The 24260-nt window shown below is 51.4% G+C and overlaps 1 protein-coding gene across 1 annotated transcript; it reads left to right on the top strand.

The window, feature by feature from the left end:
• The first annotated feature begins 1161 nt into the window (after nt 1-1161).
• Nucleotides 1162-13597, top strand: LOC116975836. The gene is made up of 2 exons (XM_033025098.1): nt 1162-1166; nt 11911-13597. The coding sequence occupies exon 2, from the start codon at nt 11922-11924 to the stop codon at nt 13410-13412; it is 1491 nt and encodes a 496-aa protein (XP_032880989.1). The 5' UTR covers nt 1162-1166; nt 11911-11921; the 3' UTR covers nt 13413-13597.
• The last annotated feature ends 10663 nt before the right edge of the window (nt 13598-24260 follow it).

Genomic DNA, 24260 nt, shown 5'->3' with positions numbered 1-24260 from the left:
TATTACTGTAGTCTGGTCACCTCGTTACAGGAAGGGTGCAGAGGATTGTTGACCAGTACACATCATGTTATGAGCAAACATTGTGGGCCGAAGGGCCTATTCTTGTCCTATACTGCTCTGTGTTCTATCAACAGTTGGGCTGGCTCGGATTTTTATTGCTAGGAGTGCAGGGATTTGAGGTTGTATAAGACCATGAGGTGAACAGATAGGACGGATACAGTCTTTTTTCTCAGGGAAGGGGATTGAAGAACCAGAGGACATGGGTTTAAGGTGAAAGGTGGACTAGATGCGGATGGCACGAAGCTGGGGGGCAGTGTTAGTTGTGAGGAGGATGCTAGGAGGCTGCAAGGTGACTTGGATAGGCTGGGTGAGTGGGCAAATGCATGGCAGATGCAGTATAATGTGGATAAATGTGAGGCTATCCACTTTGGTGGCAAAAACAGGAAAGTAGACTTTTATCTGAATGGTGGCCGATTAGGAAAAGGGGAGATGCCACGAGACCTGGGTGTCATGGTACACCAGTCATTAAAAGTAGGCATGCAGGTGTAGCAGGCAGTGAAGAAAGCAAATGGTATGTTCGCATTCATAGCAAAAGGATTTGAAAATAAGAGCAGGGTGGTTCTACTGCAGTTGTGCAGGGTCTTGGTGAGACCACATCTGGAGTATTGCGTCCAGTTTTGCTCCCCTAATTTGAGGAAGGACATTCTTGCTATTGAGGGAGTGCAGCGTAGGTTTACAAGGTTAATTCCCGGGATGGCTGGACTGTCATCTGCTGAGAGAATGGAGCAGCTGGGCTTGTACACACTGGAGTTTAGAAGGATGAGAGGGCATCTCATTGAAACATATAAGATTGTTAAGGGCTTGGACACGCTAGAGGCAAGAAACATGTTCCTGATGTTGGGGAAGTCCAGAACCAGGGGCCACAGTTTAAGAATAAGGAGCAAGCCATTTAGAACGGAGACGAGGAAACACTTTTTCTCACAGAGAGTGGTGAGTCTGTGGAATTCTCTGCCTCAGAGGGTGGTGGAGGCAGGTTCTCTGGATGCTTTCAAGAGAGAGCTGAAAGTAAGCATGCAGGTACAGCAGGCAGTGAAGAAAGCGAATGGTATGCTGGCCTTCATAACGAGGACTGTCATATGTTGATAGAATGGAGCGGCTGGGCTTGCGTACACTGGAATTTAGAAGGATGAGAGCGTATCTTATTGAAACATGATTATTAAGGGTTTGGACATGCTAGAGGCAGGAAACATGTTCCCGATGTTGGGGGAGTCCAGAACCAGTGGCCACTGTAAAAATAAGTGGTAAGCCATTTAGAACGGAGATGAGGAAATACTTTTTCACACAAAGAGTTGTGAGTCTGTGGAATTCTCTGCCTGCGGTGGAGGCCGGTGGAGGCAGATTCTCTGGATGCTTTCAAGAGAGAGCTAGATAGAGTTCTTAATGATGGTGGAATCTAGGGATAGTGGGAGAAGGCAGGAACGGGGTACTGATTGGGGATGTTCAGCCAAGATCACATTGAATGGCGGTGCTGGCTTGAAGGGCCGAATGGCCTCCTCCTGCACCTATTTTCTATTGTCCATTGTGACGTTGAGAAAAGGGGAAGTACAATGGGATCTTGAGGTCCTTGTTCATCAGTCACTGAAAGTAAGCATGCAGGTACAGCAGGCAGTGAAGGAAGCGAATGGTATGCTGGCCTTCATAACGAGGACTGTCATATGTTGATAGAATGGAGCGGCTGGACTTGTGTACACCGGGTCCGCGTCGACCAGCGATCCCCGCACATTAACACTATCCTATACACACAGGGACAATTTGACATTTACCAAGCCAATTAATCTACAAGCCTGTACGTCTTTGGAGTGCGGGAGGAAACCAAAGATCTCGGAGAAAACCCACGTGGGTCACAGGGAGAAGGTACAAACTCTGTACAGACGGCAACCGTAGTCGGGGATCGAACTCGGGCCTCTGGCGCTGTGAGGCAGCAACTCTACCGCTGCGCCACCGTGACCACCCAGAGCAGCCCACCATATGGGACCGTGTACCACACTGCCCTTATCAATCCTCTTGCTCATCTCTTCAAAAATCCCACACATTCCTGAGGCACGATTTACCCCCTCACAAAGCCACACCGACTCCCTCATCAGTCTTCCAAATGCAGGTACACCTGTCCTCTCAGAATCCTCACCAGTAACCCTCCCACCACGGACTGTAGTAGACACATTGGAGAAGAAGGCATACGACGTAGAATATAAGATTAGGGGATGGTCCAACTTTACACAACAAAAAACACAGCCCAATGAATACTGAAAATAGACAAAATGCTGGAGTCACTCAGCGGGACAGGCAGCATCTCTGGAGAGAAGGAATGGGTGACATAGAAACATAGAAACATAGAAATTAGGTGCAGGAGTAGGCCATTCGGCCCTTCGAGCCTGCACCGCCATTCAATATGATCATGGCTGATCATCCAACTCAGTATCCCGTACCTGCTTTCTCTCCATACCCTCTGATCCCCTTAGCCACAAGGGCCACATCTAACTCCCTCTTAAATATAGCCAATGAACTGGCCTCGACTACCCTCTGTGGCAGGGAGTTCCAGAGATTCACCACTCTCTGTGTGAAAAAAGTTCTTCTCATCTCGGTTTTAAAGGATTTCCCCCTTATCCTTAAGCTGTGACCCCTTGTCCTGGACTTCCCCAACATCGGGAGCAATCTTCCTGCATCTAGCCTGTCCAACCCCTTAAGAATTTTGTAAGTTTCTATAAGATCCCCTCTCAATCTCCTAAATTCTAGAGAGTATAAACCAAGTCTATCCAGTCTTTCTTCATAAGACAGTCCTGACATCCCAGGAATCAGTCTGGTGAACCTTCTCTGCACTCCCTCTATGGCAATAATGTCCTTCCTCAGATTTGGAGACCAAAACTGTACGCAATACTCCAGGTGTGGTCTCACCAAGACCCTGTACAACTGCAGTAGAACCTCCCTGCTCCTTTACTCAAATCCTTTTGCTATGAAAGCTAACATACCATTCGCTTTCTTCACTGCCTGCTGCACCTGCATGCCCACTTTCAATGACTGGTGTACCATGACACCCAGGTCTCGCTGCATCTCCCCTTTTCCTAGTCGGCCACCATTTAGATAATAGTCTGCTTTCCCGTTTTTGCCACCAAAATGGATAACCTCACATTTATCCACATTATACTGCATCTGCCGTATAATGTGGATTCTGTGACGATTCTGATCGAGATCCATCTTCAGACCCCATTACAGACTTCACCTATCCTCTTCTCCCCCCTTCCTCTAACCCCCTCCTCTAACCCCCACTCCCCCCCTCAAACTCCCACCCCCCTCTAAACCCCACCCCTCTAACCCTCACTCCCCCTCTAACCCCCACTCCCCCTCTAAACCCCACTCCCCCTCCCCCTCTAACCCCCACTCCCCCCTCTAACCCCCACCTCTAACCCCCACACCCCCCTCTAACCCCCCACACCCCCTCTAACTCTCACCCCCTCTAAACCCCACCCCTCTAACCCCCACTGCCCCCTCTAACCCCCACACACCCCCCTCTAACCCCCACTCCCCCCTCTAACCCCCACTCCCCCAACTAACCTCCACACCCCCTCCTTTACTCCCCCTAACCCCAAACCCCCCTCTAACCCCCACTCCCCCCCTCTAACCCCCACTCCCCCTCTAACCCCCCACTAACTCCCACCTCCCTCTAACCCCCACTCCCCCCCTAACCCCCACCCCCCTCCACCCTTCCCCCTCGAACCCCCACTCCCCCTCTAACTCCACCCCCCTCTAACCCCACTCCCCCCCTCCCCCTCTAACCCCCACCCCCCTCCACCCTTCCCCCTCTAACCCCCACTCCCCCTCCACCTCCACCCTTCCCCGACCCCACATCTCTCCCCCCGCATCCCAGACCCTAAACCGCGCCGTCCCTGCCTCCGCCCGTTTCCCGGGGACTCCACTCTCCAGCTGCGGATTCGGGGGCGGGGAGAATTCCTGGCCGGGCCTCTTCTTCCTGTCGGAGCAAAGATCTTCTAGCGAACTTTGGCCGGGAGCGGCCGGGGGAGCGGGAGCAGAAGCAGAAGCAGAGGCAGAAGCAGGAGCTGGAGCAGGAGCTGGAGCTGACCTCGACCCCGACCCCGGGCAGCGGGAGGCTATGAGGGGCTTGTTGTAGGTCTCCCACCCCCAGCCCAGCGCTTGGAGCAGAGGGAGAGAGAGGGGCGCTGCTGGTTCCGTGTGCCCACTGGCATTGGGTGAGATTCTAACGCTGGAAAAGTACATCGAGTCCAAGTCATGGTTGTGCTGGACTTTGGTTGGGGCGTAGTTGGAGTATTACTGTAGTCTGGTCACCTCGTTACAGGAAGGGTGCAGAGGATTGTTGACCAGTACACATCATGTTATGAGCAAGCTTTGTGGGCCGAAGGGCCTATTCTTGTCCTATACTGCTCTGTGTTCTATCAACAGTTGGGCTGGCTCGGATTTTTATTGCTAGGAGTGCAGGGATTTGAGGTTGTATAAGACCATGAGGTGAACAGATAGGACGGATACAGTCTTTTTTCTCAGGGAAGGGGATTGAAGAACCAGAGGACATGGGTTTAAGGTGAAAGGTGGACTAGATGCGGATGGCACGAAGCTGGGGGGCAGTGTTAGTTGTGAGGAGGATGCTAGGAGGCTGCAAGGTGACTTGGATAGGCTGGGTGAGTGGGCAAATGCATGGCAGATGCAGTATAATGTGGATAAATGTGAGGCTATCCACTTTGGTGGAAAAAACAGGAAAGTAGACTTTTATCTGAATGGTGGCCGATTAGGAAAAGGGGAGATGCCACGAGACCTGGGTGTCATGGTACACCAGTCATTGAAAGTAGGCATGCAGGTGCAGCAGGCAGTGAAGAAAGCAAATGGTATGTTCACATTCATAGCAAAAGGATTTGAGAATAAGAGCAGGGTGGTTCTACTGCAGTTGTGCAGGGTCTTGGTGAGACCACACCTGGAGTATTGTGTGCAGTTTTGCTCCCCTAATTTGAGGAAGGACTTTCTTGCTAATGAGGGAGTGCAGCGTAGGTTTACAAGGTTAATTCCCGGGATGGCTGGACTGTCATCTGCTGAGAGAATGGAGCAGCTGGGCTTGTATACCCTGGAGTTTAGAAGGATGAGAGGGTGTCTCATTGAAACGTATAAGATTGTTAAGGGCTTGGACACGCTAGAGGCAGGAAACATGTTCCTGATGTTGGGGGAGTCCAGAACCAGGGGCCACAGTTTAAGAATGAGCAAGCCATTTAGAACGGAGACGAGGAAACACTTTTTCTCACAGAGAGTGGTGAGTCTGTGGAATTCTCTGCCTCAGAGGGTGGTGGAGGCAGGTTCTCTGGATGCTTTCAAGAGAGAGCTATATAGGGCTCTTAAAAATAGCGGACTCGGGGGATATGGGGAGAAGGCAGGAACGGGGATGATCAGCCAAGATCACATTGAATGGCGGTGCTGGCTCGAAGGGCCGAATGGCCTCCTCCTGCACCTATTTTCTATTGTCTATTGTGACGTTGAGAAAAGGGGAAGTACAATGGGATCTGGAGGTCCTTGTTCATCAGTCACTGAAAGTAAGCATGCAGGTACAGCAGGCAGTGAAGAAAGCGAATGGTATGCTGGCCTTCATAACGAGGACTGTCATATGTTGATAGAATGGAGCGGCTGGACTTGTGTACACCGGGTCCGCGTCGACCAGCGATCCCCGCACATTAACACTATCCTACACACACAGGGACAATTTGACATTTACATAGCCAATTAATCTACAAGTCTGTACGTCTTTGGAGTGCGGGAGGAAACCAAAGATCGCGGAGAAAACCCACGTGGGTCACAGGGAGAAGGTACAAACTCTGTACAGACAGCAACCGTATTCGGGGATCGAACTCGGGTCTCTGGCGCTGTGAGGCAGCAACTCTACCGCTGCGCCACCGTGACCACCCAGAGCAGCTTACCATATGGGACTGTGTACCACACTGCCCTTATCAATCCTCTTGCTCATCTCTTCAAAAATCCCACACATTCCTGAGGCACGATTTACCCCCTCACAAAGCCACACCGACTCCCTCATCAGTCTTCAAATGCAGGTACACCCTGTCCCTCAGAATCCTCACCAGTAACCCTCCCACCACGGACTGTAGTAGACACATTGGAGAAGAAGGCATACGACGTAGAATATAAGATTAGGGGATGGTCCAACTTTACACAACAAAAAACACAGCCCAATGAATACTGAAAATAGACAAAATGCTGGAGTCACTCAGCGAGACAGGCAGCATCTCTGGAGAGAAGGAATGGATGACGATTCTGATCGAGATCCTTCTTCAGACCCCATTACAGACTTCACCTATCCTCTTCTCCCCCTTCCTCTAACCCCCACTCCCCCCTCTAACTCCCACCCCCCTCTAAACCCCACCCCTCTAACCCCCACTTCCTCTCTAACCCCCACTCCCCCTCTAACCCCCAACCCCCCCTCTAAACCCCACCGCTCCCCCCCTCTAACCCCCACTCCCCCCTCCAACCCCCACTCCCCCCTCTAATCCCCACTCCCCCCCTCTAACTCCCACCCCCTCTAAACCCCACCCCTCCAACCCCCACCCACCCCCTCTAAACCTCACCCCTTCCCCCTCTAACCCCCACTCCCCCCTCTAATCCCCACTCCCCCCCTCTAAACCCCACCCCTCCCCCCTCTAACCCCCACCCCTCCCCCTCTAACCCCCACCCCCCTCCACCCTCTAACCCCCACCCTTCCCCGACCCCACATCTCTCCCCCCGCATCCCAGACCCTAAACCGCGCCGTCCCTGCCTCCGCCCGTTTCCCGGGGACTCCGCTCTCCAGCTGCGGATCCGGGGGCGGGGAGAATTCCTGGCCGGGCCTCCTCTTCCTGTCGGGAGCAAAGATCTTCTAGCGAACTTTGGCCGGGAGCGGCCGGGGGAGCGGGAGCAGGAGCTGGAGCTTACCTCGACCCCGACCCCGGGCAGCGGGAGGCTATGAGGGGCTTGTTGTAGGTCTCCCACCCCAGCCCAGCGCTTGGAGCAGAGGGAGAGAGAGGGGCGCCGCTGGTTCCGTGTGCCCACTGGCATTGGGTGAGATTCTAACGCTGGAAAAGTACATCGAGTCCAAGTCATGGTTGTGCTGGACTTTGGTTGGGGCGTAGTTTGGAGTATTACTGTAGTCTGGTCACCTCGTTACAGGAAGGGTGCAGAGGATTGTTGACCAGTGCACATCATGTTATGAGCAAACATTGTGGGCCGAAGGGCCTATTCTTGTCATATACTGCTATGTGTTCTATCAACAGTTGGGCTGGCTCGGATTTTTATTGCTAGGAGTGCAGGGATTTGAGGTTGTATAAGACCATGAGGTGAACAGATAGGACGGATGCAGTCTTTTTTCTCAGGGAAGGGGATTGAAGAACCAGAGGACGTGGGTTTAAGGTGAAAGGTGGACTAGATGCGGATGGCACGAAGCTGGGGGGCAGTGTTAGTTGTGAGGAGGATGCTAGGAGGCTGCAAGGTGACTTGGATAGGCTGGGTGAGTGGGCAAATGCATGGCAGATGCAGTATAATGTGGATAAATGTGAGGCTATCCACTTTGGTGGAAAAAACAGGAAAGTAGACTATTATCTGAATGGTGGCCGATTAGGAAAAGGGGAGATGCAACGAGACCTGGGTGTCATGGTACACCAGTCATTGAAAGTAGGAATGCAGGTGCAGCAGGCAGTGAAGAAAGCAAATGGTATGTTCGCATTCATAGCAAAAGGATTTGAGAATAGGTGCAGGGAGGTTCTACTGCAGTTGTGCAGGGTCTTGGTGAGACCACATCTGGAGTATTGCGTCCAGTTTTGGTCTCCTAATCTGAGGAAAGACATTCTTGCCATAGAATACAGAGAAGGTTCACCAGACTGATTCCTGGGATGGCAGGACTTTCATATGAAGAAAGACTGGATAGACTCGGCTGGTACTCGCTAGAATTTAGAAGATTGAGGGGGGGATCTTATAGAAACGTACAAAATTCTTAAGGGGTTGGACAGGCGAGATGCAGGAAGATTGTTCCCGATATTGAGGAAGTCCAGAACAAGGGGTCACAGTTTAAGGATAAGGGGAAGTCTTTTAGGACCGAGAAGAGAAAAGCATTTTTCACACAGAGTGGTGAATCTGTGGAATTCTCTGCCACAGAAGGTAGTTGAGGCCAGTTCATTGGCTATATTTAAGAGGGAGTTAGATGTGGCCATTGTGGCTAAAGGGATCAGGGGGTATGGAGAGAAGGCAGGTAGAGGATACTGAGTTGGATGATCAGCCATGATCATATTGAATGGCGGTGCAGGCTCGAAGGGCCGAATGGCCTACTCCTACACCTTTCTATGTTTCTATGTTTCACAGAGACCTGAGGGCCAACTTTTTCCACACAGACGGTGCTGGGTGTATGGGACGAACTGCCAGAGGAGATAATTGAGGCAGGGACTATAACAACATTTAAACAGGTCCATGGATAGGAAATGTTTAGAGGGATATTATAGGCCTATCGTGGGTAGGTGGCACTAGATCAGTCGTGCAGCACGTAAACAGGCCCTTTGGCCTACGCTGACCAAACTGCCTCATCGAAGATGCTGCCATTTGCTGTGTTTGGCCCCATATCCTTCGAAACCCATGTACCTGTCCAAATACCTTTTAGTGCAGTCCATTTTGTGCTGTTCCAATCACTGCCAGGTGTTGTCTCCCTGTGCCAGCTATTCCACTCTCTGCCAGCTGTTCTGCCAGCTGTTTCACCCTCTGCCAGCTTTCACCCTCTGCCAGCTGTTAATGCTCTACCAGCTGTTTTGCCTTCTTCCAGCTGTTTTGCCTTCTGCCAGCTGTTCTGCCCTCTGCCAGCTGTTCCTCTGCCAGCTGTTTCACCCTCTGCCAGCTGTTTCCGCTCTGCCAGCTGTTCTGCCTTCTGCCAGCTGTTCCTCTGCCAGCTGTTCCACCCTCTGCCAACTAGCGTGAAGGGGCGATTGTTGGTGTGGACTCGTTGTTCTGAAGGACCTGTTTCCATGCTGTATCTCCAAACTAAAACATGGATCCATACGGAACACCATTAGTGCGGCACGATGGCGCAGCGGTAGAGTTTCTGCCTTACACCGCTCACAGCACCAGAGGCCCGGGTTCCATCCTAGCTACGGGTGCTGTCTGTACGGAGTTTGTACGTTCTCCCCGTGACCGCGTGGGTTTTCTCCGGGTGCTCCGTTCCACCCATACTCCAAAGACGAGCGGATTTACAATAGAATAGAATGGCTCTTATTGTCATTCAGACAAACAAAAGTTTGAACGAAATTCCATTCCCTGCAGGAAGTTAATTGGCTTGGTATAAGTATAAATTGTCCCTAGTGTGTGTGTGTGTAGATTAGTGTTAATGTGTGGATATCGCTGGTCGGTGCAGATACGGTGGGGCGAAGGGCCTGTTTCCTCGTTGTATTTCTTAACTAAGTCATCAGCAGCTGTCCAGAATGTACTCCCTTTATTCCCACTCTTTGCCTCCTGCCACTCAGCCAATCTTCAATCCATGCTAGTACCTTGCCTCGAATACCATGGACTCTGACCTTGTTCAGCAGCCTCACATGCGGCTCATTATGGAAAATCCAAGGAAACAGCATCCACTGACTCTCTTGTCTATCCTGCTTATTATTCTAACAGACTTGTCAGGCAAGTGACCAAAGCTGATGTTCTTGTGTTTCCAACTACCTCGAAACCTCATCCATAATAATGTACTCTAAAGTCTTCCGAACTACTGAAGTCAGGCAAAACTTTTTAAAATGTCCTTTCTTTTGCCTCACGCCCTTCTCAAACAGTGAACTTACATTTGTCATTTTCCAGTCCTCTGGAATAATTCCTGGCTCCAGTGTCATAGTCATATGCCCTTGTCCCACTTAGGAAACCTGAACGGAAACCTCTGGAGACTTTGCGCCCCACCCAAGGTTCCCAGAGGTTTTTGTCAGTCTCCCTACCTGCAACCTCCGGCAACCACCTGCAACCTCCGGGAACCGCATGGAAACCTTGGGTGGGGCGCAAAGTCTCCAGAGGTTTCCGTTCAGGTTTCCTAAGTGGGACAGGGGCAATAGAGTGATACAGCGTGGAAACAGGCCTTTCGGCCCAACTTGCCCACACCGGCCAACATGTCCCAGCTACACTAGTCCCACCTGCCTGTGTTTGGTTCTTATCCCTCCAAACATCCATGTACTTGTCTAACTGTTTCTTAAATGTTGGGATAGTGATTCTTGAAAGGTTGCTACAAATGCATCCACAATCTCTACAGACTTGTAAGTGAATGTAGATGGGTTGGTTAGTAAGTTTGCAGACAATACAAAAATTGGTGGAGTTATGGACAGTGAGGAAGGGAGTCAGAAGATACAGCGAGATATAGATCAACTACGGAAATGGGCGGAGAAATGGCAGATGGAGTTTAACCCGAGCAAGTGTGAAGTTTAGCACTTTTGAAAGTTGAATGCAAGGGGAAAGCATTCAGGTAATGGCAGATCCCTTAACAGCGTTGATGTACTGATGGATTTGGTCCATAACTACATGAGGGTGGTAACACAAGAGACTGGTAAGAAGATATATGGTATACTTGCTTTCACATTGATTTCATGTCGGGCATTGAGTATAATAGGCAGGTCATGATGTAGCTGTATAAAAGTTAGGTTGGGCCGTATGTGGAGTATTTCAGTATAGGAGTAAAGAGGTTCTTCTGCAGTTGTATCGGGCTCTGGTGAGACCACATCTCAAGTATTGTGTACAGTTTTGGCCTCCTAACTTGAGGAAGGACATCCTTGTGATTGAGGCAGTGCAGCGTAGGTTCACGAGATTGATCCCTGGGATGGCGGGACTGTCATATGAGGAAAGATTGAAAAGACTAGGCTTGTATTCACTGGAGTTTAGAAGGATGAGGGGGTTCTTATAGAAACATATAAAATTATAAAAGGATTGGAGAAGCTAGATGCAGGTAAAATGTTCACAATGTTGGGCGAGTCCAGAACCAGGGGCCACAGTCTTAGAATAAAGGGGAGGCCATTTAAGACTGAGGTGAGAAAACACTTTTTCACCCAGAGAGTTGTGAATTTGTGGAATTCCCTGCCACAGAGGACAGTGGGGGCCAAATCACTGGATGGATTTAAGAGAGAGTTAGATAGAGCTCTAGGGGCTAGTGGAATCAAGGGATATGGGGAGAAGGCAGGCACGGGTTATTGATTGGGGACGATCAGCCATGATCACAATGAATGGCAGTGCTGGCTCAAAGGGCCGAATGGCCTCCTCCTGCACCTATTTTCTATGTTTCTAAGTATTGCGTGCAGTTCTGGTCACCCCATTACAGGAAGAATGTGGAGGCTTTAGAGAACCAGAATAGAGGCTTTAGTTTACCAGAATACTGCCTGGATCAGAGGGTATTAGCTACAGGGTGAGGTTGGACAGACTTGGATTGTTTTCTCTCTGATGCCTGAGGTTGCGGGGAGACCTGATGGAATTTTATAAAATGACGAGAGGCGGAGACAGGTGGACAGAATGTTTCTCAAAGGATGAAAGTGTCAGAGACTAGAGGACATTCCCTTAAGGTGAGAAGAGCAAAGTGTAAATACGATGTGTGGGGCAAATCTTTTTTGAAACGGAGGGTGGTGTGTGCCTGGAACGTGCTGCCAGGGGTGGTGGTGGTGGAGGCAGGTACGATGGTGGTGTTTAAGAGGTTTTCGGATATGCAGGGATTGGAGGGATATGGATCACGTGCAGGCAGAGGGGATTAGTTTATCTTGGCATCATGTTTGGGGCGACATTGTGGGCCGAAGGGCCTGTTTCCTGCTGTACGGCCCTCTGTTCCATGTCGGATGTAATTGCAGTCATGTGTTCTCATTACAGGAGGTGACACCATGTCAGAAGCACAGTTGCAGGACCCCTTCGGCACCGGCCACATTTCGGAGAGCTTTGGCCTGGTCCTGCAGACACAGCTCAACTGGGAGACCTTCCTGACCCCCCTCTCCACCTCCGTCGCCATTCTCGCCGACCTCAGCCGTCAGGCCAAGAGCGGCAACGACTTCCCTCTCCAGCAAGACCACCAGACTTCCCATTCGGATGACCCCACGTCATTCCAAGGATGGCTCCTGAGGATTTGCCTGCAGGCTCCGAAATCATTCCAGGCCATCCGTGACAACATGTTCAAGATCCAGGCCAATTGTGAGGACATGCCAGTGGTCCTGAGAATGGTGAGTGAGGACTGGAGACAGGACAAGGGCCTTCCCCAGAAGATGGGCCTGATCCAGGCATGTGCTGCCCAGTGCAAAGTGGCTGCTGGAGATGTGGAGCGGATTGTCACCTGTCTCAACCTGCAGCTCTCTCAGCTTCTGGAGCGAGCTGCAGCCTCGCAGAAATGCAGCCAGGAGCAGCTGCAGGAGGTGCAGCGAGCCCTGGACACAAGCAGGGAGAGCTCCAAGTCCATCGAGGAGGACAAGGCAGCTTTGGAGGAGGATTGGGCCAAAGTTTCCCAGGAGCGGGAGAAGATCAGGGATGCCTTGAACGACATCAAGTCTAGAGCCTTCACCGAGACCCTCGCGGAGGAGGTGCTGAGCGAGTTGAAGGAACGTCTGCCTCAGGTGCTGGACCTGGCACGCAATGTGAGCAACCCGGCAGCCCTGGCCTCAGAGCTGGTCAGAGCGGCCAAGTTTGTCATCAACGAGATCACGGCCCTGAAGAACAAGGATCCCAGCTCTGCCCTGGTCACCTTCCTGGTGGAGGTGGAAGAGAAGGCTGCGGAGAAGATCAGACAAGTCCAGTCGCAGGTGGACCAAGCAGGAGAGAAGTATGACCAGCATCTCCGGGACATGGAGAGCCTGACCAAACGCAGTGCGCAGTTGTCTGAGGATCTGTCTGGCCAGGAGACACAGGAGAAGGACATTGGCTCCACAATGCTGCTGATGTCCCAGGCCCTGGAGCTGCTGGGAAGCCTCCAATCCAACTGGTCCCAGACCCTCAGCTTCATCCACCTGATCCCCGGGCTGATGGCAGGGTGTCAGAGGATGTTGGCCAGGCTCGGCGATGGCAAGGATGCGGACGGGTCGCAGGTGATGGAGTACCAAGACCAGATGTCACAGGTGTCCACCATGCTGACCCACCTGGGGGCCACGGCTGGGGTCTACATCAAGGTGTACGATCGGCATCTGAAGGGGCCGCTGAAAGATCTGGCTGAAGTCCTGGCCCATGGTGGGAGGGACTACAAGCTGAAGACCATCCAGAGGAGTTGCCAGAGAGCCAGAGAAGAGATCCACCGCCTGGCCAAGGAGCAGCAGCGAGAGTTGGGGCAGAGAGTCCAGCAGAGTAGTCAGGCCCTTGGACAACTGTCCCAGCAGCTGCGGCCAAGGGGCTGACGGAGGGGCAGTGGGGCCCCCGGGCTGAGCCCAGGGCCATCAGCTCCACCCAGGAGAACTCTGGAGAGGATCGGCAGCGTACCCCGACGCCAGCTTGCCCACGGCCCGGCTTCCTGTGCCCCCCCTCAGGTCAGCGAGACCACCCTCGTTGTAGCAGATCACAATAAAGCTACTCCTGTGGCCCATCATTGAGTCCGTGCCGTTTGTTCATCATCCTGGTGCCGGGACCACAAGGCAGGGTGGCCAGGAAGCATTAGCCCCCCCCCCCACCACCATAGCGGCCCAGCCCCCCTCCCCAAACCTGGGCCGAGCCAGCTGTGACAGGGTGGGTGGGGCTCGGATAGTGGGGACCCTGGGGATGGCCTGTTCTGGGAGGGGGGGGGGGGTATCAGGCCGGGCTGGTGGGAGGGGGTCCTCATGGGGCTGGACCAGGGGCAAGCAACGGGGCGATGTCCCTGGGGTGGGGACTGGTGAACGTTGTAAGGCCTCAGCCACTGCTGCGGGCCACTGGTGGTTGGGAGACGGGAAGAAGGCAGTGTGGGGAGGGGGAGATGAGGCGCCAGTTGGGGGAGGTGGGGGAATCGGGAAGATGGAACAGCTTCTTAGGAACCACTGTCCTGGACCGGAAAACATAGCTGTGGACACAACACACAACCTCCTCTGCACTCTCTCTAGCTTAACATCATGCTTCCTGTAACAGGGTGACCAAAACTGAACACCATACTCCAAGATAGACAAGTCTGACAAGTCAGTCTAAAGATGGGTCCAAACCCTTCAAAAAACACAATAAAACTAATGATGCGGTCTCCCACACACAAAACCATGTTGAATATCCATAATCAGCCCTGGCTGTCCATCCCGTGTTCCATCAGCTTACTAGCTGTCAAAGGAGCAGAATTAGGCCATTCGGCCCATCAAGTTTACTCCGCCATTCAATCATGGCAGATCTATCCCTCTCACCCCCATTCTCCTGCCTTCTCCGCATCCATGGCCATCTGTGGCAATGAATTTCAGATTCACCACCGAATTTGTTCAAAGCCCTGCTAAACTCCGTGTACATCACCACCAGCCTTCCTCCATTCACTCAGTTACTTCCTCTGCTTTTGAAGCTGCTCGATATCCCACTGCACACATTGACAGCCATTCCCCATTGTCCACAAGTCCACCAATTTTGTTGTGTCTGCAAACTTCCCAACCAACCCAAGTTGTTTATGTCTCTCGCAAACAACAGAGATGCTAGTACCTATCACTGTGGATCTCCACTGATCACACACATCCCAGCAAGAATAACACCCCTTCCAACATTACCCTCTGTCTTCTGCCAGTAAGACAGTTCTGAATCCACGTGACCATGAATCCTGCACATCAAACATATAAAATTATAAAAGGACTGGAAAAGCTAGATGCAGGAAAAATGTTTCCAACGTTGGGCGAGTCCAAAACCAGGGGCCACAGTCTTCGAATAAAGGGGAGGTCATTTAAGACTGAGGTGAGAAAAAACTTTTTCACCCAGAGAGTTGTGAATTTGTGGAATTCCCTGCCACAGAGGGCAGTGGAGGCCAAATCACTGGATGGATTTAAGATAGAGTTAGATAGAGCTCTAGGGGCTAGTGGAATCAAGGGATATGGGGAGAAGGCAGGCACGGGTTATTGATTGGGGACGATCAACCATGATCACAATGAATGGCGGTGCTGGCTCGAAGGGCCGAATGGCTGCCTCCTGCACCTATTTTCTATGTTCTATCTAAGTTTCTATCTGAAGAAGGGTCTTAACCCAAAACGCCACCCATTCCTTCAGGTTTGCTAGTGCTACATGTGTGGGTTTAAACTCAATAGTGGGGGGGAGGGATTGACAAATTGGGAGGATAAATATGGAGTTAAAGTGTGGGCGGATATCCCGGGGGGGGGGGGGGGGACGACGCACGTCCCTCCCATGTTTTGAGAGGTGGGGGACAACCCCCCCCCCCCCCCCCCGTGTTTTGTAACCCGGATTTTGAAATTCTGTGAAAAAAAACAATTAAAATCTCCGCTTTCCAGGAGACAGTGGGGGTGTCACTGTTAAGCGCTTGTTAAATGTCTCTAATAACATCGTATTAACACGATGTGGCACCAATTGTGTTTTGACATTCAAGTATTACTGAAGGTATTCACGGAGAATTTCTTAAAGCTGTCTGATGCAGGTACAATTACCATTTGAACCATTTGAACTAATTGGATGTATTGGTTCATGAGAAAGATTTAAACGAGTTGAACGGGTTTCCTGTCTGGCTTGCTGGTAAGTCCCTCATTCAGTCACTCACGTTATTTAGTATTTTTTCCCCCATCTCCCGCCTCCCCCTCCAAGGTTGGTTCTTCTGTTTGCTTCAGTTTTATTTGTTTAAGTGTAATTTATCACATTGTAGTTTTTGAAAGATTCAAGCGGGTATCAGACGCTTTCTAAGGGCTGAATCGGCCCGTTCGCGGGGCCTTTCATCGCCCAGCTGCTGTGTCAAGGCGATCGAGGCTCCCGATGTAAAAGCCCCCGCCGGCCAATTTTAAGCTACGCCGGGCAATTAAATGCCCCTTGAACGGGCCGATTGAAGCCCCAAGATTCGGGGCTGACGAAGCTGCTGTTGCTGGAGTTCGGAGTCGGTCACCAACCAGGTCAGCTCCCGATGTTACCGTCCACAGGGCCCACGGCCGAAGCCTTGCGTGTGTGTGTGTGTGTGTGCGTGCGCGAGCGGCCACCAAGAAACCATGCCCCACAAATCGTGCCCCCCTCCCCCCCCCCATGTTTTGATAGCGATTTCCAGCCCTGATTTAAAGGGGAAGTGGGTGCAGAAAAAGTTATAAAAGACTCTTGAAGTAATGGGAAGGAAAGTTCGAGAAGGGATAAGAGAGTATGGTCAGGGTCAATAGTGACCGGAGTGAGAGGGGAGATGAAAGTCAGTGTTGTTTATGAATGCGCGAAGTATAAGGAATAATGTGGACGAGCTTTCGGCTCAGTTAGAAATTGTCAAGTATGATGTTGGAATTACAGAGACATGGCTGCAAGAGGGCCAGGGCTGGGAACTGAATATTCAAGGGTATACATCCTATCAAAAAGACAGACAGGTGGGACGAGGGGGTGGGGTGGCTCGGTTGGTGAATGAAATTCAGTCCCTTACAAGGGGTGACATAGAATCAGGAGATGTGGAGTCAGTATGGGTAGAACTGAGGAATTGTAAGGGTAAAAAGACCTTAATGGGACTTATCTACTGGCCCCCAACCAGTAGCCTGGACATAGGGTGCAAGTTGAATCAAGAGATAAAATTGGCATGTAGCAAAGGTAATGCTGTGCTGGTTATGGGAATTTCAACATGCAGGTACTGGGAAAATCAGGTTGGTACTGGACTCCAAGAAAGGGAGTTTGTCGAGTGCCTCCGCGATGAATTCTTAGAGCAGCTTGTACTGGAGCCTACCTGGGAGAAGGCAATTCTGGATTTAGTGTTGTGTAATGAACCGGATTTGATAAAGGAACTCGAGGTAAAGGAGCCATGAGGAGGTAGTGACCATAATATGATGGTTTAATCTACAATTTGAGAGGGAGAAGGGTAAATCGGAGGTGTCAGTATTACAGTTGAACAAAGGGGACTATGGAGCCATGAGGGAGGAGCTGGCCAAAGATGACTGGGAAGATACCCTAGCAGGGACGACAGTGGAACAATGGGGTCAAGGTAAGAGCTTTCACGTCGCGGCCATGTTTCCACCACCACGCACAAGAAGCACAAGACAGACACCATTGTGCAGATGCCGAGAAGTGTGTGGCTGAACAACCTCTAATCTTGTATGTGGACTCGATAAGAAGAAGTGAAACAACAGGTATTTCTGGGAATAATACAGAAGGTGCAGGATCAGTTCATTCCAAAGAGGAAGAAAGATTCCAAGGGGAGTAAGGGGCGACCGTGGCTGACAAATGAAGTCAGGGACAGTATAAAAATAAAATAGAACAAGTATAACATATAAAAGATGATCGGGAAGCCAGAGGATTGGGAAACTTTTAAAGAGCAACAGAAGATAACTAAAAAGGCAATACGGGGAGCAAAGATGAGGTATGAAGGTAAGCTAGCCAAGAATATAAAAAAGCTTCTTTAGGTATGTGAAGAGGAAAAAATTAGTTAAGACAAAAAATTAGTTGGACCCTTGAAGACCGAAAAGGGTGAATTTATTCTGGGGAACAAGGAAATGGCAGATGAGTTGAATAGGTACTTTGGATCCGTCTTCACTAAGGAAGACACAAACAATCTTCCTGATGTACTAGGGTGACGGAGGAACTGAAGGAAATTCACATTAGGCAGGAAATGGTGTTGGATAGACTGATGGGGCTGAAGGCTGATAAATCCCCAGAGCCTGATGGTCTGCATCCCAGGGTACTTAAGGAAGTGGCTCTAGAAATCGTGGACGCATTGGTGATCATTTTCCAATGTTCTACAGATTCAGGATCAGTTCCTGTGGATTGGAGGGTAGCTAATGTTATCCCACTTTTTAAGAAAGGCGGGAGAGAGAAAACAGGGAATTATAGACCAGTTAGCCTGACATCGGTGGTGGGGAAGTTGCTGGAGTCAATTATAAAAGATGAAATAGCGGCACATTTGGATAGCAGTAACAGGATCGGTCCGAGTCAGCATGGATTTACAAAGGAGAAATCATTCTTGACTAATCTTGTGGAATTTATTGAGGATGTAACTAGGAAAATGGACAAGGGAGAGCCAGTGGATGTAGTGTACCTGGACTTTCAGAAAGCATTTGATAAGGTCCCACATAGGAAATTAGTGGGCAAAATTAGGGCACATGTTATTGGGTGTAGAGTGCTGACATGGATAGAGAAGTGGTTGGCAGACAGGAAACAAAGAGTAAGGATTAACGGGTCCCTTTCAGAATGGCAGGCAGTGACTAGTGGGGTACCGCAAGGCTCGGTGCTGGGACCGCAGCTATTTACAATATAAATCAAAGAGGAATTGAATATAGGAGCAAAGAGGTCCTTCTGCAGTTGTACAGAGCCCTAGTGAGACCACACCTGGAGTATTGGTCCCCTAATTTGAGGAAGGACATTCTTGCTTTTGAGGGAGTACAGCGTAGATTTACAAGGTTAATTCCTGGGATGGCGGGACTGTCATATGCTGAGAGAATGGAGCAGCTGGGCTTGTACACTCTGGAGTTTAGAAGGATGAGAGGGTATCTCATTGAAACATATAAGATTGTTAAGGGCTTGGACACACTCGAAGCAGGAAACATGTTCCCGATGTTGGGGGAGTCCAGAACCAGGGGCCACAGTTTAAGAATAAGGAGTAATCCATTTAGAACGGAGACGAGGAAACACTTTTTCTCACAGAGTCTGTGGAATTCTCTCAGAGGGTGGTGGAGGCAGGTTCTCTGGATGCTTTCAAGAGAGTGCTAGATAGGGCTCTTAAAAAATAGCGGTTAGGGGATATGGGGAGGGCAGGAACAGGGTACTGATTGGGGATGATCAGCCATGATCAGATTGAATGGTGGTGCTGGCTCGAAGGGCCGAATGGCCTACTCCTGCACCTATTGTCTATTGTGACATTGCGAAAAGGGGAAGTACAATGGGATCTGGGGGTCCTTGTTCATCAGTCACTGAAAGTAGGCATGCAGGTACAGCAGGCAGTGAAGAAAGCGAATGGTATGTTGGCCTTTATAACGAGGACTGTCATATGTTGATAGAATGGAGCGGCTGGGCTTGTGTACACTGGAATTTAGAAGGATGAGAGGGTATCTTATTGAAACATGATTATTAAGGGTTTGGACATGCTAGAGGCAGGGAACATGTTCCCGGTGTTGGGGGAGTCCAGAACCAGGGGCCACTTTAAAAATAAGTGGTAAGCCATTTAGAACGGAGATGAGGAAATACTTTTTCACACAGAGAGTGGTGAGTCTGAGGAATTCTCTGCCTGCGGTGGAGGGCGGTGGAGGCAGATTCTCTGGATGCTTTCAAGAGAGAGTTAGATAGAGCTCTTAAAGATGGAGGAATCTAACAAAGGGGGAGCTGGTGCGTGGAGGAAGATGTAACTTTGTGAACATAGATCACAGTGAGGAATGTGGAGGAGTCACTGTGGTGGATGTTCATGGTAGAATGTATTTTGTGTGTTCTGTTGCTTTTTATTGGTATGACTATGGCAAACCAAATTCTTCATATGTAAAACACACTTGGCTAATAAAGTCTGATTCTGATTATGATTATTGGTGACTATTTGCATACCCTGTGTATGTAAGCCAAGAATTCACATGTGACTTGTCACTGTGACAATGAAGCATTCAATTCAATATGCCTTCTCCAGAAGCTCTCTCCTGTCCAGTCCTAGGAGTACACGATTGATACAAATACATCGATAGATGTTCCTGAACACATCATCAGTGATGTAACCTGGGTGTTTCGGGTCTTTCAACATCAGACACCCTCACCCAGGCGACCCAGCCGTGGTTGATCAGACCACGACTTGTGTTCAGGTGGCATTCGCTCCTCCCCATGGACCTCTTCTCCTGATCCAGAGCCATCTCGAGGTCTTCTCCGCTGCCTCTGTGGTGTTCTTGATGGCCCTTCTCCTCGCCACTCCGTAGATGCCCAGTGCACTCAAGGCTTTGTAGAGCGATTGCCCTGCAAAACCTCTGCAGCCAACCTCGATGGGCATACACCTCGCCTTCCAGCCCTGCTTACGGCAGTCTATGACCAGCTCTTCATACTTGGCCATCTTCCTCTCGTGGGCCTCCTCCAGACGGTCCTCCCACGGCACAGTCAGTTCCAACAAGACGATGTTTTTGGTCGCCTCTGAGACCAGGAGGATATCTGGCCTCAGGGTGGTCGTGGCAATGTGCTGTGGAAACTTCAGCTGTTTCACCAGGTCTACAGAAAGCTGTCAGTCCTGCGCAGTCGCCAGGATTCCTGACCGATTCCTGGCTGCTGTGGTTCTTGGCAGCTGCACTCCGGCCTTCACGAAGGTGATCATCTGGGTGGTGGGGCGTTCTCGTACAGCTGCTGATTCCCATGCTGATGGCTTCTGCAATGGGTTTAAGAACCTGGTCGTGACGCCATGTGTACCGGCCCTACCCAAGAGCCTTTGGGCAACAGCTCAGGATGTGTTCCAACGTTCCCTTGCCTGAGCATTGCGGGCAATCTGGAGATTCCGCTTTGCCCCAGATGAAGAGGTTCGATGGGCTGGGCAGGATATCATACACTGCCTGGACCAGGAACTTGATGCGTTGTGGTTCAGCCTGCCAGAGCTTAGTCCATGTGACTTTTCGGTCCATGGCCTGCTCCCACCTTGTCCAGGCTCCCTGCTGCCTCAATCCAACTGCTCTGGTGGACCTCTCCTCCTCCACCACTGCCCTTACTTCCTCCTGGACCAGCCTGTGCCTCTCCTTCCCCTTGGCCTTGTCAAACTGGGGAGATGGGAAGATTCCCAGACCAGCTCTTCCCCGAGTCACTGCTCCCACCAGGACTCTGTGGCGTATCCGGGACTCTGCTTGCAGCACGGCTTCGCCGGCTCTCCACTTCCTCCCGGTTTTCACCTCCACCCCTGCTTGAGCCACCTTGGGGTCGCTGGAGTCCCTGTACATCATCACCTCTCTGGCCCGAGTCACCTTAAACTCCTCCTCCAGGGACTTCAGGGGCAGCTGGAGCTTGGTGTTATTTCCGTAAAGGGCGATGCTGCTAAGGCTCCTGGGCAGTCCCAGCCACCTCCTGAGAAAGCTGCTGACTTTCCTCTCCAATCTCTCTACGATGGATATTGGGACTTTGTAGACAAGCAGTGGCCAGAGTATCCTTGGCAGGATACCATGCTGGTAAATCCATGCCTTGAACTTGCCGGGATGCCCTGACTGGTCCACTGCTCTCAACCAGCTCTCCAGCTCCTGACAGGTTGCCTGGACAGATGCTGTATCCTTCAGGCTGCTGTTAAACACCTTGCCAAGACTCTTCACTGGCCTTTCAGAGACAGTTGGGATTGGTGTCCCTTCGATGCTGAAGCGGAACCTGTCCATGACTTTGCTCTTCTTCAGCACCAGTGACCTTGATTTTCCTGGCTTAAACCTCATCCTTGCCCATCTAATCAGCTTCTCCAACCCCTGCAGGATCCACCTATCTCCTGGCACTGACTCAGTGGTGACAGTCAGGTCGTCCATGAAGGCTCTGATTGGTGGTTGGCGTATTCCTGACTTGGTCCGAGGGCCCCGGCACTCTGGCTCAGCAGACTTGACGATCATGTTCATCGCCAAGGCAACAAGGATCACAGAGATGGTACAGCCTGTGATGATCCCAACCTCCAGTCTGTGCCACTCTGATGTTACTGACCCTGATGAGACTCTCATGCTGAACTGGTTGTAATAGTCCAGGATGAGATCTGCCACTTGGCCCGCGGGGCACATGATGCTTGGCCATGACTGTCTGGATCAGCTTGTGCGGGATGGAGCCGTAGGCGTCGGCCAGGTCAAGCCAGAGCACTGTCAGGTCTCCCTTGTTCTCCCTGGCTTCTCTGATGAGCTGGGTCACCATTCCCGTGTGCTCTAGACACCCCGGCAATCCAGATAAGCCTCCCTTTTGCACTGAGCTGTCGATGTAGCCATTGCTGGAAAGGAAGTTGGTCAGCCGCCTCGCCACTATGCTGAAGAAGATCTTGCCTTCAACGATTAGCAAGGAGATGATTCTGAACTGATCGATCTTCTTGGAATCTTCCTCCTTTGGGATCCAGACTCCTTCAGCGAATCGCCACTGCTGCGCCACTTTTCCTCTCCTCCAGATGACTTTCAGGATCTTCCACAGCCGTTTCAGTAACAAGGGGCAGTTCTTGTAGACCCTGTAGGGGACTCCGCTCGGGCCAGGGGCTGAGCCAGCTCTTGCTCTCTTCACAACATCCTGGACCACTTTCAGGAGTGGCTCTCTACTATCAAACTCCTTGATGGGTGGAGGTGGTTTTATCAGGATGTTGCACTGGCCCAGCTCCTGCTGCCTGACGGGGTCACTGTAGGTCGTCTGGATGTGCCGGTCGATCTCCTCCTTAGAGCAAGCCAAACTCCCACTGTGCTTCTGCCCGAGTAGTTGTTTGGTGAAGCCGAAGGGGTTGGCTATGAAGGATGCTCGCTTCCTGGCTCTTTCCTTCCGACGTCTTCCGTGCCACTCAGCTCTACGGAGGGTCATCAGCTTCTTCCTCAGGATGGTTCGCAGCTCAGCCAAGGGGGGACGTTGCTCCTCGGTGGCCTCTTTATACTGCTTCTTGAGGGACATCAGCTCCTGCCGGATCTTGTGGATCTTCGTTGCTCGTTGGTTCATGGTGAAAGGTGTTCTGGTCGGCTTCTTCTCCACTTCTCCAAACCTTTCCACAGCTAGGCTGATGATGATTGTCGTCATCGTCCTCAACTTTCGGTCCACGTCTCCCTTCGCAGTTGCTTCTAGCACCTTGTCGACGTCCTCGTCGAACTGATGCCAGACTGCCGTCTTGCAGGCCTGAGGCCATCTGACTCGAACCTTCTCCGGAGAACTGTTCCGAGGGACTAGTTGCGCCACTTGGAGGCTTCGGGCTCTATGGGGTGATTCCGGGCCCGGCTCCTCCTCCATCTCACCAGGTAAAATACCTGTGCGTTGTGACACTCCCTGTCCCTCCAAACACTTCATCCGGGTCTGGTGAATCTTCAGGCCTCCGCTGTTCTTGCAAACCTTACCACATCTGCATTTGATACTCATAGTCGGTTGTCCATTGCCATTAGTCGTTAACCTTTGATCCGTCCAATTGAGGTGCTCATCCTCCCCCCCTCTCAGGCACCCCTGGGGGTATTTTTCCAAGTGTTTTTCTGTAGCGTGATTTGGGTCTCCTCGTCTTAGAGGATGCGGTTTGGGCTGCCAACCCGCCCCACCCCGGTTGCCGTCTTTCCGAGCTGTCCACTATCTCTCCAGTCGTCACCACCCTATTCTTGGTTGTCAACCAGTCTATTTCTGGTCGCCACTGGTTTCACCAGCACAGTGATTGATACAAATAATACTTTCCTGAAGGGCAACACAGGTAGATGGGTTGATGGTGTTTGGGACGCTGGCTTTCATCAGTCATCCCCTCACACAAGGGCCTGTCCCACGTACGTGTCCTTGGCACGTAAATTGCGCAACCTCGTGGTCGCGTTGAAGCGCACGGGCATCGTGTGGCCGCGCGGGGCCGGTCCCACTGAGAAGCTCGGAGAGGTATGTAGTTGTGTGCGACATCGCGCGGGGCTCCGAAAATTTTGCAGTGAACGAAATCTTCGCTCGCCAACAGCCTGTCGCGTAACTGACGGCCAAAGTGGGACAGGCCCAAGACCCTGGCGCGATGCAACGTCTCACCTCCAACAGCAGCAGAAGCAGGCAAACGATCGCCGAGCTCGGCCTGGGGCACACGGCCGTTGCGGTCCGGATCCGCCCCCACTTCTACTCCCAGAGCGGGACCAAGAAAATTGAAGATGAAGACACAAAATGCAGGAGTAACTCAGCGGGACCGGCAGCATCTCTGGAGAGAAGCAATGGGTGACGTTTCGGGTCAAGACCCTTCTTTTCAGACTGAAGAAGAGTCTCAACCCGAAACATCACCCATTCCTTCTCTCCAGAGATGCTGCTGGACCCGCTGAGTTACTCCAGCTTTGTGTCCATCTTCAAATGACATCACACGCTCCAGACGGCTGTGCGTACGCATGTAATCGCACCCGACCTTCGCGGGACCGTCGCGCCTCAACGCGACCGCGAGGTCGCGCAATTTGCGTGCCAAGGACACGTAAGTGGGACAGGCCCGTCAGGCTTTACAATGTGCACTCTTCAATTCTGTCTCACACCTTTTTGCTTTTATCTCTGGCTTTGGT

Source organism: Amblyraja radiata, chromosome 8 (genome assembly GCF_010909765.2).
Source record: "Amblyraja radiata isolate CabotCenter1 chromosome 8, sAmbRad1.1.pri, whole genome shotgun sequence".
NCBI lineage: Eukaryota > Metazoa > Chordata > Chondrichthyes > Rajiformes > Rajidae > Amblyraja > Amblyraja radiata.
Note: the sequence above shows the minus strand (reverse complement) of the source record. Positions and strands in the feature narration are given on the sequence as shown.

Coding starts and splice junctions, on each gene's coding strand:
- LOC116975836 (XM_033025098.1), top strand. CDS start 11,922: ATGTCAGAAGCACAGTTGCAGGACCCCTTCGGCACCGGCCACATTTCG.